This window comes from Astatotilapia calliptera, chromosome 17 (genome assembly GCF_900246225.1).
Source record: "Astatotilapia calliptera chromosome 17, fAstCal1.2, whole genome shotgun sequence".
NCBI classification, from domain to species: domain Eukaryota; kingdom Metazoa; phylum Chordata; class Actinopteri; order Cichliformes; family Cichlidae; genus Astatotilapia; species Astatotilapia calliptera.
The window spans coordinates 12,150,153-12,167,723 of NC_039318.1; the positions used below are offsets into that span (position 1 = coordinate 12,150,153).

Genomic DNA, 17,571 nt, shown 5'->3' on the forward strand with positions numbered 1-17,571 from the left:
GAGTAAGAAGAGTTTCTGGGTCATCTTTTTCTTGGTTCAGTCACATATTGTTCTTTTTCATGCTGTGTTTTATTTTCATTGTGTCCACAGTGGAGTTTTTTTTCTTCACAAAGGAGACACTGTGTCTTGTGTAGATGTAGCAAATTGGCTTATAAAGTCAACTAAAGCAAAGTCAATATATCAGGATCTCTTGTGACAGTGGTCTGAAAAAACCCCCCAAAAAACAGAATATGTGCAGTCATAATTTTTTCATTTTTTACTTTTAGAAGTTCAATCACAGACATGTACTCACTTAACTAGATTAGTAGCTGTGGTGGGTGTGTAAGCTCACACTCGCCTTTTATTACAAACCGGTTCCAGCTCTTTTTCAATGGTTGTTGAGTCACTGACAAAGAGGAGGACTCAAGGTTCACATTGGGAAAGGTCTGTTAGATGTGTGTTTGCACATTTTCCAATTTGCAACTGTTTAAAAGTGTGTCTGTGAGTGATGGAGGTGCTATTAGTGTTGCGGGTATATAGTGATGAATAGAGTTGTCGTGATACTAGAATTTAAAACTTGATACCGATACCCAGGAAAATACTCAATATTTGACACCTTTTTTTTAATAAAGGAGGAAGGAAAAAATGACAAAAAATCAATAGGGTTTTCTTTTTTTTTGGTAAAGATTAGTACAATACAAATCTAACATCAATCACAATGTTTTTGAGTAGTCTGGCATATAAAGTAATGTAACGTGGTGCAACCCCCCCCCCCCCCCCCCCCAAAAAAAAAAAGGACAATAATATTTATAGGTGGTTTGAGGTAGTACTGTGCCTCTCACGACTTTGCACTTTTCTTTACTGATCATCTGATGAAAAACGTATCCTCTTCCTTCTAACTTCAAGCCATATTTTCTAAACTGGGGCTCTAATACACAAAAAAGTGCTTAACCATGCCTATCTATTCTTGATATTATACCAATTGCTTATTATTAGTAAATTGGCTAAACAACAATAGCTGGTTACAAACTAACATTTTGCTTTATGTTGGGTTTGAGTGTCCTAAAAATCCCTCCGATAAACCCTTTAATTTTTTCACTCTTGCATTTATTTGCTAAGGAACAGAGTCCAACAACATTAGATACACTTCAACCAAAGTTTCACTAACACTAGGCTATTAGCAGCTAACAGTGCTATGAGCCTACAGCAGTGCTAATTTTCACTGACTCATCTCTTCTTATTTGACTCCTTTCACAAAGTTTTAAAGCCTTGAGTAAATGGACATGGACACTATTGTCAGCCTACACTTAATGCAGACAAATGGCAGCCAGAGTTGTTTGTCCTACAGTGGCCACCATAGCCAGGATTATGCACTTGAATTGGGAGGGGTAATAAAACAGAACTTGGACAGCTAGTGGAGAAATTTGTCACACTGTACCTTTTAACATTATCCGCTAGCCACAACCTCAATGATGACTTAAGAAATGGCTAATGTTGCTATCTGGTAATTGCAAACATATAAATGGTTAAAGGTATCAATGCGAATGGGTATCTGAACTGATAGTAATTCTTATTAGTTTATTATCACTTAGTATCTTAGTACTGTTTCTTTCAGACATAAAATGAATTTTTATAAGGGAAAGGCTAAGAATTAATGAAAATTTATTTTAAATTTGGTTTTAAGATTGATTTATTTTTTGCCAATTGACAGCAAGGAGGAGAATATACCATAAATGTCTAGTAGGACTTGGGGACATTGCATGCCTTGGCTATCATTTCAAACCTGGAAATCTTCCAACCCTTGCTAAGGTCTGCTCTTATTCTTCTTTCAAGTTGAAAAGTTGGTCATTCATCATTCATGATCAGATACCCATCAGTCCATTAAAACTACAAAGGAGAGATTCAAGCTGGAAACACATTTTGCACATTTCCACAGAGGATGAAAAAAATAAATATAACCCCCATTCAGGAGGTTAGAGGGTTTTTGTCAGCCACTGGCTTCTGTAGCTTCTTTAAGCTTGAGTGCAGGTTTGGTATCTTTGCCAAAAGCTATAAATATTTAATGACAAAGTCCTCTTTAATATCATCCTCTGCCTCTGTATCTTGTGTGTCTTTATGTTACTCATCCAGGTTCTGATTTGCCGTAACTACATGGGAAACATGGACATAAATGTGATCGACCAGTTCATGCCCATTCTGATGAAGAGAGAAGAAGACGCTGAGATGACGCCGCTGATCAGCCATGGCTCCGCACACTTCATGTGGATCAAACACAACAACCTTTACTGTATCCAAAGAGAGTTTACTGCTGCGTGATGTGCTCTGTGGTGCCTGCTAAAACGAAGCCTTCACTGCAGACACTATAAATATCTATGTGAATTCTCCACTTTACCACAGTATAGTTTTCCATTCTGGCTGACATTCCTGCTTTAGTTCTTCAAAGTGACAGCCCTCCCATCAATCATTTACAGCATGTAATACATATACCTTAATTGCATCTTTCCAGGACAGATCTATATGAAGTCCTGTGTTTCAGGTTGCTTCTGAGCTTCTCCACTTAAAAAATTGAACACAGGTTCACTATGATGTGTTATTCACTGTTTTCAATATTCCACACTCAGTCTTACTTACACATTATTAATTCAGGAACATATTCCAGTTGTTAGTAGTATTCCCAGTGCACTGCATTACACAGCTGAGCTCTTTTACCACCCTGTGGCCATGTTTTTAGTTGCTTGAAAGTCTCACACATTCTGTTAACTTTCAATTATGCTGCATTCGTCTCATAATCACTCCCAGTAAAGAATAAAACATGCCTGCTTCATGTCTTCTAACAGATTAAAAAACGTTTGCCTCTTGTAGATAAAACTTTGTTTCTTAACAGTTTTTTTTTTCAGTGGTGGCAATCACTAAGAAGAATGCTAATGCTGCTCTCGTGTACTCCTTCCTTTATAAAATAGTACAGGTGAGTGTGATGTTTACAGTTCATACTTTTTATTCCAAGGATGGAAAAGTTGCATTTGCATTATGAAGTCGTCTGATTTTCTATGTAGGCAATACATTTGGTTTGATCTATTGATGAAATGCAGGAACAGTTGGTGTTTCTGCACCGACAGTCTTGGTTTTTGGTTTGGGTTTTGTTGTATTTCTTGCAAAGTACTTTGTGACATGTACGGTAAAACAACAATGGCACTCACAGAATACTTCCCTCCCAAACTCTTACATTTATAAGAACGTGACCTGGAGTGGTACCACATTGTAATAGACTCCTTCTTTGATCTCCACCTCTACCTTTCCAACACATTTCAGGAAATATGGCCTAGTAGCTGTTTCGCATAATTCTGCTAGCAGACGGCCAGATAAACAAACAGCTCTTTTCTTGCTAGAGGAATAAATGTAACCAGCTCATTGTATAAATTATTGGAATAGGTCTTAATAAACTGCAGTATTAACCAGTTGACTATGAAGTGTAAGTGTATCTATTTGTTTTTCCCCTATACATATCTTTTCAGCACTGATATATGAAAAGATAATAATAAAAATCTTACTGTGGGATAGTAATAACATACAGTATGTGTGCACTCAATGTAAAAAGTACTGCTCAGCAGCTTGCATAGGATTTTTCATAGTAGCTGTTTGTATTTCTGTTTCTAGGTATTTAAGGAGTACTTTAAGGAGCTTGAGGAGGAGAGCATTCGCGACAACTTTGTGACGGTGTACGAACTGATGGACGAGGTGATGGATTTTGGGTTCCCTCAGACGACTGAGAGCAAGATCCTACAAGAGTAAGACAAATGTCACACAAGTTGACAACAGTCCACAAACCATTGCGCCACGTCTGTTTGTTCAAGTGTAAAAACTCAATACCTCAGACTGGGAAGCATTTTAGATTCAAATAAATAATGAGTCAGCACTTTATCGAAATATGTAAGCATAGACGGAAATACAGTAAATACAATTAGTAATGCAAAAAATACTATACAATTCTAATGAGCTTAAAAGTTAATATTTGGTATGACCACCTTTATTCTTCTACACAGCCTGAACTCTCTTAAGCAGCTTTGTAGTCATTTCTTCTTGAAGGACATTCAAACTCTTCTGTAGATTTTGGCTGCCTTTTTTTTGAAAATTTCGTGCTGAAAATTAAACTTCCGATGGCATTGCATGGCAAAATCTGACAAGCTCTCCAACACCACTGACTGAAATGCTTTCCCAAACCATGTCAGAGCCTCCACTGTTTTTTACAGACAACTGTAGACACAGTAGTATCTCTTGTCCTCCTCTGTACATTCCGATAAAAATTTAAACCAAGAATTTTACATCTGGATTATCACTTCATTAGACCAGTTGTCGCTGATTTTCAGCCCAGTACTTGAGTAATTTGGCATACATTGGCCTTTATTCCCTGTTTCGCTTCCTTAAAAATGGCTTCTTGGCAGCCACTCTTCCATTGAGGCTATAGTGAACAGTAGTAGTTCATCTCTCAGTTCCAGTTTCAGGTCTTTGCTGAATTTCATATTTCCTAAGGACATGGCATGTCTGGTGAAGATATTTTTATTTAATTTTTTTCCTGCCACTTCTTGTTTTGTCCTCCACTTATCCAATTTCCTCACATTTTTGAGGTAATGCTGCATACCATGGCAAGACATACCAGGTTTTTGGCACGTGGTTCTTTGGGAATCACCTTGTTGGTGCAAAGATACCATTTTATGCCTGTCAACCCATATGGAAAAGAAATAGTTAAAAACATATATGATTTCATTATATAATTTTTCAAGGGATCTTATATGTGTTTTCACTCTTGTATGCTTTTCATACAAGTTTCATACAAGACAGATACAAACTTTATAAGATTTATATATATCTTTTCCATATGGGAAACTGTGTTATCTTTGGTATCTGTTCTAGATTCAACTGGAGAAATGGGAGCAAATGATGTGTTTTTGCGACAGGCTGCTGGTAACAAAGTGTTACCAAATTTAAAATGGAGTCCGATGGACCGATCCGATATTATGTATCTGTATCGATCCGATACTGACCTAAATTACTGGATCGGATATAGGAGAGAAATAAAAAATGTAATCCGATCCGAAGTATCACAAAATAACCTCACAAAACGCGCTACTTGGCGTAACCCAGCTCAGCGCATCGGAGCAGTATGTGTCACCTGATAGAGCGGCTGTTGTCTGCGAGACATGTCGGTGGTCTGGTGGAGCATTTGGAGCATTACGTGCTTCCAAACCGCGGCATTCCATCTCAAAGAAAACTATCCCAGAGAAGTAAAGTGTGTAAGTGCATCTCTGAATGTTTGCATAGTATTTCCACTTTAAGCATAACAACTGATATATATGGAGCCACAGCTGGACTGGCCATCGGAGTTCCATATTGAGGCGAAAAGGAAGCGATCTGTCCCGTACTTCAGCTAGAATTAAAAAAAGGCACGAAAAAAGGCTGGAGTTATTCTGTCTTTGCTGCACAGCTGCTGTTCTTCTCTCATTCTCTCCCCCTTCCTCCCCTGTTGCTACTTCAATCATGGAACTGACCAATGATCTTTTCTGTCGCAAGTCCCGTCTTACTTGTTTGTTTATCGCCCACTTTGCGCCAGAAAGAGGAGACCAGCGGATAAAGAACAGCTGCTTGATAAGCTGTTGTTAGACTTGATTTAATATTAATTTCTAGTATCAGCTGATGTTTGCTGGAGCCATGGCTGTAAAAGCTGCTGGTCATGATATCCGTTTGGATATGTCGTGAGAGGGAAACATGAATATGAAACCAGGAGATGTCCTTACTGAATCATCAGCTGAACAGTGATGGACAAACAGGTTTACCTGTTATGTGACATGAATGAGTGGAAGGGAAGCTATGAACTGTTTCTGAGAGACAAATAACACCAGGATCCTTTTCTGTGTAGCTGACAGCTGGTAACTGTGCAGGTGCGGATCTAGCAAAGTTTTGCCAGGGGGCCAGGTAGGGCATTAACAGGGAAAGGGAGGCACAAAAAATACTTTTCTTTGTTATTTCATTTAAAATGATGAACTTTTAATAAATAATTATCTGAATCTTACAACCAAAGTGGTCATCTGATTAAATGTATAGAAATCCATTATTGTATATAGTAACTATTAAGTCTAATATACATCCTAGTAATCTATAGTACTTTTTCCTATGGGAAGGTACCATCTGTGCAGTCTGCAATTCTGTTGTAGAAAGATGTTGAATCTATTTAATTATTCTTGAAAAATAATTTATTTCTGTGCATTTGTTTTACACGTGCATTAAATTAAAGTTGATTATGTCGATTAAGCATTGTGAGGTAAAGGGTGGTTGGGGGGGGGGGGGGGTGTTAATATTTTTGCTGGGAGTTGGCAAACCTATTAGTTAGGTTGTTTAATATTTCTGCTAAGTACTCTTTAAGATACCAGAATAGGGATGATGGTGCAGCTTTAAGTTTATTAGATTGATCAGTTTTGCTGAACTATAAAATATTTTGGGTGCAGTGTATTTTTTGCATACAAGTATAACAGAATAGCTTTAGTGTTTTGGTTTTTAAAACTTGAGAATGAACAAAATGTAGCAACATATTTATAAAAAAATTGTTTTATTGATTAAAAAATACACTATATCAGATTCATATCGGTATCGGCAGATATCCAAATTTATGATATCGGTATCAGACATAAAAAAGTGGTATCATGCCATCTCTAATATTATGATACAACACTGGTTCATCAACTGAGTTATGTGCAAAAGAAAAAAAAAACATTCCAAAAATGTCCACGTCTGAACTAAAAATGAGTGAAAAAGCAGCCAATGTCCAAAGAAAACTGAAAACCCTCAGAAAGCCTTGAAGGACTATTGCAAAAGAGAAAGCTCCTTGGAGGTAAAATATAAAGAGTGGTGAATAAAGATTTTTGCATGGTACGGTATATTTCTTTGATATTTGTGTTTAAACTATTTTGAAAGTATTAGCTAACCTTTCATTAAAAGAAAAAGGAAAAAAAGACATCATGAGTGGCCAAACGCGACAGTAATAAAATTTTAATACATTACCTTTGTCATTGCAACACCATCAAACTCTGTCTTTTGATATTTTCTCAGAGAGACACCCAGTGGCAAAACTTACACTCTGTGCAGTGGAAGTAAAAGAGGGCTTGTAGAAATTGCTTTGGTGATTTTATATTGGACAAACGGTGAAACAGTATGGCATTTAAAATGAACACTAATCAGGCTGATGAGGTGAAAGTTACAAACTCTCAAAGGCCATAATTGCTGCATTCCTGTCTGGTTTTAATGTAACCACATTTACTCAAGTGGTACCTGTATCATCCATCAGGGAACAAAACAGGAGTTTTTCAGCGAGGTAACAGCTTCATATTTCATGGTGCAAGTTAGCGGGAGAGAGGGAATGAGAGCAAATGATGATTCTGTTTGAAGTGCTCTAGGCCATTTTTTTTCTTCTCATTCAACTGAGCACAACTGGTGACTAAAATTGTAATGAATGGCTCAGCTTTATACACTGAGTGAAATGAAGTGAAGCCACTGCTATTCTTTGGACCACTCGTGCTTTGTGTTTGAGCTGTACACAGGGTTGTTTTGCTTTTACCCTCCTCATGGCTCCACAGAGAGACTTTTGTTTCCAGGAGAAGGATCAACATTCACTCTGAAGCCCACAGCACCACAGGCACATAGGCTGTTAGTGTGTGCATTTTATTTGATTATTTTATTTTGCTGTGAATATATTGTGCACACAATTTCTTTGTCTTTTTTTTGTTATTGCTATTAGCTGCTGCTGTAACAATTTGTCACCATCTTTATTTACAGGGTGCTTTATCAGAAACTTTCACATTTGCATAGTGTATTGTTTACCTTTTTCATGTTTTATGTGTAGTAATACATGATGGATGTTTAATTTAATGTGGTTTTTTTCACAGAGGTTTGGCTTTGGCTACGTGTGTGTGTGTGTGTGTGCGTGTGCGAGCGCGTGCATGCGTATGAGTGTCTGAGCGTCTGAGTACTGCTGATAATTACCAGGCTCCTGTTGGCACTCACACACAATGACACCATCAGCTGGACACACTCAAGACACTCAGACAGAAATCCCTGCTCTTCTCTTCCCCAAGGAGCCATACAGTTGTTGTCTCTCACACACTCTCTCTTTCTCTCTCTCTCTGACACACACACACACACACGTTCTGTCTCTCTGTCTGCAGGCTACTTCAGTTCTCTGACCTTTTCATGCCCCCAACACTGCTCTTCTCTTACATTTTAACACTATCTACCTGGCAAGAGTATAACTGTGTGTCTGTGTGGGTGGATGCAAGTGTGACTGGAGGGTTGCGCATGCACGTGAGTGAGTTCATGTGTGCACATACGTAGAAATCTTCATCGGCGTGTAGGCGTGTCTGTGTGTGTGTTTCCTTTGACTGCTATTGTTATGCTAATCCATCAGTTTGCTGCCAAATCAGCTTCCAGACCCTTTCATTAGCATTTCTGAGGAGAATCAGGGCAAAACAGAACAAACAGCAAAGCAGCAAAACAATCCGGCGTCAACCCCAAACCCACTTGTCGCCGCCTTTCATCTCTCAGCACTTACAGACTTTCCTACATGTCAGCATGCATTCAAGACCCGCTAGGTTGGAGGAACTAGGGCAGAAAACACAGAAAAATCTTCCGCCTCAATCCGTCAATCAATCCAAAACTTGTTTATTTGGCACATTTTGTGGATGAGATTAGATAGAAAATTTTGATTTTAAGGGAAAGCAAGACTCTTTTTGTTTAGCAGGATTTCACACAGTTAGAAATCACACAATCTCACAGACAAGTATGTTTAGAACAATCGTAGTTAAATAGTTTTATAATAAGAATAGTAAGACTTAGCACAGAGAGCTGCCAAGAAAATCCTTCAGTTTTGGAGGCTTCACAGCAAGTTTTGTTTATTTTTGTCCTTTTTTGGTGTTGTCTGCTAAAAAAGGGGAAATATTTTAGATGGCATTTTGTGTAATAAAAAAAATACTACATTTAAGCAATATTGTCTCCTTGATGCTAAGAAAAAAGTGTTTATTGCAGGCTTGAAGAACATCTTTTTAAAAAGTTAATTTTCTGGACAGTATTTTTATACGTTAGCCTTTAGAAGTAACACGTCTCCTTACAAGATTACTGCCATTAGCATTAGTCTGTTACTTCACAGTGATACGTGACAAAAGCAACTTGTTGGAGCACTTTTGTGTTACCAAACGTGACAGTACTCTGAAGTCGAGCTATGAAGTATTATTATCCATATACACACAATGTGAATACTTTCAGTGTCAAGGGGATCTTCTTTGCAGGTAAGCAGCTGTGAGGAAAGGGCCAGAGACAGAAACACTGCTAGCACATTAGGGAATTTTTATTTTATTTGTTTTATTGAAAACAAAATGAAACGGCTAATATAATACAATATTTAACAGAAATGGATTGCTTATTAGGAAAAAAAACCCAAGATCACAAAAACAAAACTAAACTAAATGATTGATTTTCAGAATGAACTCATTAGATTAAAGTAGTGTTTAGTACTTTAAGTAGTTACAGTGTAACACATTATGCCCAGCGATTTGATGTACCTGCACTCATAGAACATTGTACTGAAGTCACATTTCTTTTTAACTCTTCACTGATGCTGTGCATTCATACAGCTCACACCCACAGCCAATTTAAATTCACCAGTCAACCTAGCATGCATCTCTTTGTACTATGGTAGGAAGCTGAGCCAATCAGGAGATTAAAACCGGTAAGCGTTATTCTGTGGGGGACAGCGCTAACTACCACACCACCATGCTGCCCAGTACTGTTGAGTGGTTGGATCAGTGGCTTAGATGGCACTAATAATACAGGTTACATTCAATATATTCCTGAAAAGTATGAAAGGTGAAATGATAAACATTGCATACCTGCTTTAGAGATTCTCATTTTCAGCAAATAGAGATTTTTGAGGTTTGGAAATGCACCTGGAGCATTCAGGTCATTGATATGTGGTTTTATCTAAGGAAAGCTTGAAGGCCTGAGTGGGAGAATGAAAAGATGAGAGACGGCTAAACGGAGGAGGAGACAGAGTGGAGGAGAAAGTGTCAGAGTAATGAACTCAGGGTGGAGATAAGCGGCTGCTTCAGAGAGTGCACTTTGGATCACTGTCAGTCTGTCTTTTTTGTGCCAATGTCAAAGAAACTGATTAAATTCAATTTAAGCTGATACTTCTTCGAAGTACGATGAACTCTAACTTCAGTTTCTCCTGCCAAGTACCAGCATTTAATCATTGTGAATAATAATATACTCAGACACTAACATATATCTAAATACATACAATACAAAAATGATTAATAACCCTTTGTTAAGATTCATTATTGAGGAAGGGTACAAGAGGTGATCGAAGAATAACCACACCGATCCGGCCGGGTGAAGTCAAACGATGATTTTAATGAATACACGCGTGGGAAGAAAACTCTGTACGCAGACAGGAAGTAGTCTTCAACTTAATCAAAGCATGAACAGATATTTTATAGCATCAGGGTTTATTTACTGACGCCCCTTCATACGTCACCAGTACATTTTATACATAGATCAGATCAACATCATCATGACTTTTCACCTAGAAAATCATCTCCTATTTTCATGGCGTGGTACTTTCCGTTCTTATCTTAAAATGAATTGTTCCTCTTTCTTGCTGAGACAACAAGGACGGTTCCTCTAAATAAATTTAACTCTATGTGTGTGTGTCACGACCTCACATGCTCTTTCTCAATTCACCGGTTGCACTTCTGACCTTTTACCAGACCAGAAGCTCACTGAGACTATGTGTATGTCTTCTACTAAATAAATGTTTTAATCAAGAACCTCTACTAAAACCTTAATATAAAATGATAAAGCTATCTGTTATATTGTTAAAGCCTCGTCTTAGCCTGCGGCTCAAAATAACTTCCTGGTTTCACTTCTGCATACAACTTCCTGTCAGCCTGCAACTCAGTCTTTCTGAAAGAGACACTGTTTAAACCTTGGAATGCAATATCCATGCTGCAAATTATATTATTAATGCAATAACAATTATTTAACAATAGCAGTAAAATAATTTCCCTCCTCGACACTCCCCCTTTTGACCTCTGGAACACCAGAGGTCACAATACATTGTGTCCTCACGCAGACCCTTCTCTGGTGGTCTCGAACCTCGAGATCTCCAGGATCCTCGCCCCTCCTGTGGTCGCCGAGATCTTCTGCAAAGGAAACAAAACACCTTTTCTTGCATCTCCCTAACTTATCCTATCTGGGACTCTTTAATCAAAAGCATGATCCTAATTATGCTCTTAACTTATTGACTTGTATTTATGTATACTCTTCAACGTTACTCATCACTTTAAACTCTTTGAGCCCTGCTTTCACGTCCAGTTGCTCGCTCTATTTTCCCTTATCTGATCATCAACATCCTGTGCACAAATTGTCGCTGCTGCAAGTTAATCTACTCCAAAAGAAGACAACCACTTTAATCAATTAAGTTCAAGCATATAAGCAATTACTCCTGTATACATTTCATCATAGCTAAATGCTGCCTTGAAACAACTCCTATGTGTTAACACTAACTTCATTTTAAAACCTCACATTTCCTATGTTATCACCTGTTTTTGGTATAGCCTTTTTATTTCATTTTGCTCCCTTTAATGTAACAATACCTCCTAATTCTAGTTTATCAGACTTAACCAAAATATATGCTTTCCTTCCTCTTTGGTCCTTCTTTAAGTTCAGTTAAAAGCTAAATGAATTTAAGGCCTTTTGCCTGGAATCAATACTGTCATGTGTGTTTCTTAACTCTGTGTCTGTAAGCGTGTGCAATCCTTCATGAACTCATATTATCCTCACAGTAGATTGGCTAATCATAGCGCTAGCCAAAGGCTCGTGACCCTCCAGAGACAAATTTGAGCCACAACTCCTTTAAAAGCACAAAATGCAATATGTATAAAAATCATTTCTACATAGAAGCTCCCCCTTTATCCTAAAGATAAACCTATGTAATATCTGTATGTGTAAGCCTACATTATAACCACTTCTTCTAAAAATCAAAAAATCAAACCTGTTCTACCCCTTCAACCCTCACTAATTTTCCCTCTAAGATTTATTCACAACTTTGAAAAACCGGCATTGTATCTTCTAAACAGGATTCATGGTCCTGGGCCATGTTGGCCCAGCATTCTTGGTTCCTTGTATTTTCGCTCCTTATTTAGGCCAGGTTTTCTGAGGTGTCCTATTGTGGTGTTCCCTAAGTGTTTTTTCCCTTTGTGACTCTTACCCCCTTGTGCCCCTCTGTCTATTTATGAGCTCTCGTCTCTCTTTGTGTTTATTCCATGTTTCCCCAGCCTGTTATGTCTGTGTTCTCCCCGTGCTCTGGGTGTATTTAAGTTGTGTCTTCTGATATTGTAGTTCCTGGTTCGTCTATATTGTTTCCCCTCGGTCTCCCTGCGTCTCTTGTGTATTTCCCCGGACCTCCCTGCATCCTCGTTTCTGGTTTGTGTTATTAGCTTACCCAGTTTTCCGGTTTCTTGTTTTTCCACCAGTGCTGTTTTGTGCCCACCGTTGTAAATAAATATTCACCTGCACCAGAGCTGCCGCCTTTTGGGTCCTTTTCTACAACTCCACACGGCTTGCCTCGCAAACCGTGACAAGTTCACTTTTAATCCTTTAACCTTAACTTAAAAATACCAGTTTCAGTTTTACCATATCCAAATGATCAAAAACCCAAAAGGTCCTAAAATGATCCTAAATTATTAAACAATTAAATTATTAAACCCTAAACCCCCCTTTATCTTGATACATTTCATGTGTCAAGATACTATACAAAACTTAAAACTGCTCAGTTTTCCCCACTCATGATCCAATCTATGTCATAAAAATAAACTTAAAACAGAACAGTTATCAGTCATGTGTTTCTACAATTAATGGTAACTGAGTTACATCAAAAAATATTTCCCCTTTAGCATTTGGCATTCTCCCAACAATATACTATAATCTCATAATCTAACCCCAGTCAACAAAGCAAAACAGAAATTTTTCTGGTAAAAGCAAATTGTTTGTCCACATTAATTCATCCTCACTCACATACAGTCTCACATTCACTCACATGCAGTCACACCATGTATTTGCTAATGGTGGAGCTTCCCGCGTCAGATTCTCCACCCTCAGCAAAATGAGCTCCGTCATTTTTATTTTCCATAGGAAAATATTTCTTCATGCTTTTGGACTGGATTGACTCGCATAAAATCCTTTTTACAGGGACTTACGACCTTGATCAGTCCCCACAGGTAGCTCTCCTCAGCCAATTGTAATCTGGAAAGCCCCCTTATATTTGCTCCTCCCGAGAATTTTCAGCGCCGTTATTCACTGTTGCAGGCCTGCTTAAAACAGAAATGAAAAAAAATAGAGCTGATTGTTAGCTCATAAAAACAAAACAAAATCACCTGACAGGTTTTCTTTAAGTGCACTGTTACAAAATAATGGGCCCAATTTTTTTAGACATGTCCATGTTTCCTAAAACTCCCTCTATTAAAAACAAAACAACAACAACAACCTACCTGACAGAATCAACCCATCACCACAACAACCTTAAACACACAAATCTTGCCACCACATAATTTCACCTCCTCAATACACCAAAAGTCTCATTAAAACCACACAATTTGCAAACAAAAATCACCCCCTTATACTCTTAAATTCAGCATAAGACCCCTTACGACATCATATAATCACTAAACTATAAATTCCCTACCCCAATCTGCACTTCTCGTCTCTGCTATGCTTCCTCTTCCTGAAAGTCACAGTCACACACACACTCCAGCTAATTTGCATACTGAGTCATCTCTCAAGAAGCTGTAACAACAGAAACATATGTTTAAACATTCCCAACTCATTAAATCATTTTATTTCTTCCAACAGTGATCACTAGTGTTGATCACTCAGTACGAGAGCACTCCTAAGTCACTCTTTTTTAAAACTACTTTAATCCCTTTTTCGTTTTCATAACTCCCTTTGTCATATGGCTTATTCTATTCCTCAATTACAAACTCAAATGTATTTTATTAAACATTCACACCCTTGTATCATTCATACAAAATAGCAAGCTGTTCTTCATTGCCTATGTTTGTGTTCTTAGCCAGGTTTAATCAGTGTCTATGCATTAAACTCCATGAGCTTGTCTTGTCTTTATAAGTTTAATGCATTTCCTGTTTGTGTGTGTGAATTTGCATATGGTGCTTTTACAGTGTGTCAGACTCCTTCATAATTTTGCCTTTAAACAGTCAATTTTCTCCTCCCCAAATTTACTAACCCAAATTCTGATTTCCTACCTTAAATAGCAGCATTCCTTGTCCTCAGCCAGAAGGTAGGGCTCCACTTGCCACTTTCCACCTCCACCCTAGCCCAGCGGCCTTACCCGTCAGGTCCTGTCTTCTTACTGAAGCCGAGTATTCGTGACTGTGCCTGCCTTAGGTTGTCCCAGGGTTTCGAGGTGGGATCTTACCCGTCATGGGCTATCCAGCCTTCCATACTCGCCTGATACGGGGCCCAAGTGGGCAGGGGAGGGAACACACTGGCTCTGGGAATTAAAGGAATGTAAGCTGCTTCCTTCATTGCATCTTATGTTAAACTATCTCTATAATAAGCTATCTCAATTCTGACTCCTTCCTAGAATAATTTCACATATGGCACTTTGTGTATGTGTGTTTTCTATTCATTAATGTAATTGTCAGTTATTTTCTCTCTTCATTTTACTTTATTTATCTGTTTGTTTGTAACTTTCTACTTTAGTTCTACTAAACCTTGATGTAAAAAACAATACTCCCTTATTTCACGCACACACTCTGCATTTTGCCTACGCACACACTTCTCTCTCAGACTTCCTCTGTTCACACATCACCTTGCACTCACTCTACTATCAACTTTCATAGTGTTATTATTATTTAGTATTTTGTACACCTCACACAGAATCATTCAAATCGAGTACTCACAGCATTCACATCACAACCTTCAACTTTCACTTTCGATCCTGCAAGACGCAGAGATGGACATCTCCTTCACCTAACATAAAACTAAATTACCATATCAACATACAATTACTGAAATTCAAACTCAAATACACCGTTTGTTTTAATAAAGTCAAAGAGTAAACCGGTGTACCAAGTGTATGTACTTATGTGTTTTAAACTGAAAGAAAAAGAAACTCAAACTCTCATAACATCACTCATGCATCTCTTAAATTAAAAACACTTTCAAACTTTAAAACCTCCTACTTTACATCACCAAAGAAATACCTCTCACACCTTCATTCATCATTCAAAACCTTCTAGTCACCGCATTCACACTTAAACTGTGACTAGAGTTAAGGAATATAACTCAACACACTTTCCTAAGAGTATTTTAGACATGCTTGTCATAATCAAAAAGAGCAAGTAAAAAACAAACAAACAAAAAATTGAAACCTCCATTAATTCTCACCGCACACACAAGAAATTGAAAAAATAAAACCCACCAGCAACTAATGCTGGAGAAAAGTTACTACTGAAAGTGATGTGTTAGTCTTAAGTATATACAGTGCACTCAATATATTTATATATCTACATCCAAACTCAGTCAATTACTATACATCCACTACGGCAACTCAAAACTTTATTTATAGTCCTCTAATAAACATGAATGGCATTTTAAACACACACTCTACAATGTTTGCAGCAGTATTTGTAAAACCAACTGTGGCTTAAACAGTTCACTGCTTACTCATTTGCATTTTCACTCACACACACCGTCTAAAAATAGCAGCAGCATTGCCTCAGACTCCTTTCACACAGAGATCTATTATTTTATATTCACAAAGACGTCTTATATTTACAACTGCACAGATTTTATGCCTTTTAACACCTACCGAATTTCGAAAAATTTAAGTTAACGGTCTAACCGATAAAAGTCCAACTTTTTGTAATCAATTAACCAGTATCTGTCCAACAGTTTCTGGCCTCATCTCTAAAGTCCCTAACTCAATTTAAAAGTGTCCAACACCCAAGGTCCAACCTTTGCTGCCCAAAAAAGCGCAGATACCGTTCCAAACGGTAAGGAGATTCTAACTCCTAGTTATTCTGGAGTGCCCCAAACTCCACAGTGACCAACTGACTATCCCTCTTCGAGGACAATGTCTAAGCGTCCTTGACATTGGCAAGCGTTACCTCTGAGCACTGCGCTTCCTACCAGTCCAACTGGCGTTCTTGAGTAATTTATAATACTTTGGAACAACAGTAAAACACCCAACAAAGTGTAAGACTGAAGCAGGTCCAACCTTATAACCAAAAAATAACCAAATTCCCTAACCTACTAAAATCATTTCCAGCAGTCCAACTGCTTCCCGCGGTCCAACCGCATTAAATCCTTTCCAGCAGTCCAACTGCTTTAAATCCTCAGTACTGTCATGACATTCTCATCAAAATCAAAACAGACATCCACCAGTAACTTCAGTGAGTAGACTTAAATTTTATCATATCCAATTTGGCACACTTTGGAAATAATTCAACAGGTAGTGCCTTACCTTTTGGATAAGCCGGCTTATGCCCACTCACTTAGACCACTGGAATTCACGTCTGCCCGTCAGACCACCCAAGACCCCGGATTTCTCCGTCCAAACCTCCAACTCTCCCTCCTCAATAACCGGACGAAGCCCCCAAATGTTAAGATTCATTATTGAGGAAGGGTACAAGAGGTGATCGAAGAATAACCACACCGATCCGGCCGGGTGAAGTCAAACGATGATTTTAATGAATACACGCGTGGGAAGAAAACTCTGTACGCAGACAGGAAGTAGTCTTCAACTTAATCAAAGCATGAACAGATATTTTATAGCATCAGGGTTTATTTACTGACGCCCCTTCATACGTCACCAGTACATTTTATACATAGATCAGATCAACATCATCATGACTTTTCACCTAGAAAATCATCTCCTATTTTCATGGCGTGGTACTTTCCGTTCTTATCTTAAAATGAATTGTTCCTCTTTCTTGCTGAGACAACAAGGACGGTTCCTCTAAATAAATTTAACTCTATGTGTGTGTGTCACGACCTCACATGCTCTTTCTCAATTCACCGGTTGCACTTCTGACCTTTTACCAGACCAGAAGCTCACTGAGACTATGTGTATGTCTTCTACTAAATAAATGTTTTAATCAAGAACCTCTACTAAAACCTTAATATAAAATGATAAAGCTATCTGTTATATTGTTAAAGCCTCGTCTTAGCCTGCGGCTCAAAATAACTTCCTGGTTTCACTTCTGCATACAACTTCCTGTCAGCCTGCAACTCAGTCTTTCTGAAAGAGACACTGTTTAAACCTTGGAATGCAATATCCATGCTGCAAATTATATTATTAATGCAATAACAATTATTTAACAATAGCAGTAAAATAATTTCCCTCCTCGACACCTTCAACTGGAATAACTGTTTACACTTCATATTCTGGGGGGAAATAATTGGGAGGCAGAAATATCCAGACAGCTCTGCAGTGGGAATGAGGCCACTGAGAGCTAAACAGTGATGGGGGGC

At 38.1% G+C, this 17,571-nt stretch overlaps 1 protein-coding gene across 1 annotated transcript in view; it reads left to right on the forward strand.

Moving 5' to 3' along the window:
• The window catches only part of ap1m3 (adaptor related protein complex 1 subunit mu 3), a 39,212-nt gene that overhangs the window by 5,984 nt on the left and 15,657 nt on the right, over window positions 1-17,571 (forward strand). Inside the window, exons 2-4 of the mRNA XM_026146474.1 lie at window positions 2,110-2,266; window positions 2,877-2,944; window positions 3,634-3,764. Coding sequence (XP_026002259.1) covers window positions 2,110-2,266; window positions 2,877-2,944; window positions 3,634-3,764 — 356 coding nt within the window. The remainder of the gene's footprint in view (window positions 1-2,109; window positions 2,267-2,876; window positions 2,945-3,633; window positions 3,765-17,571) is intronic.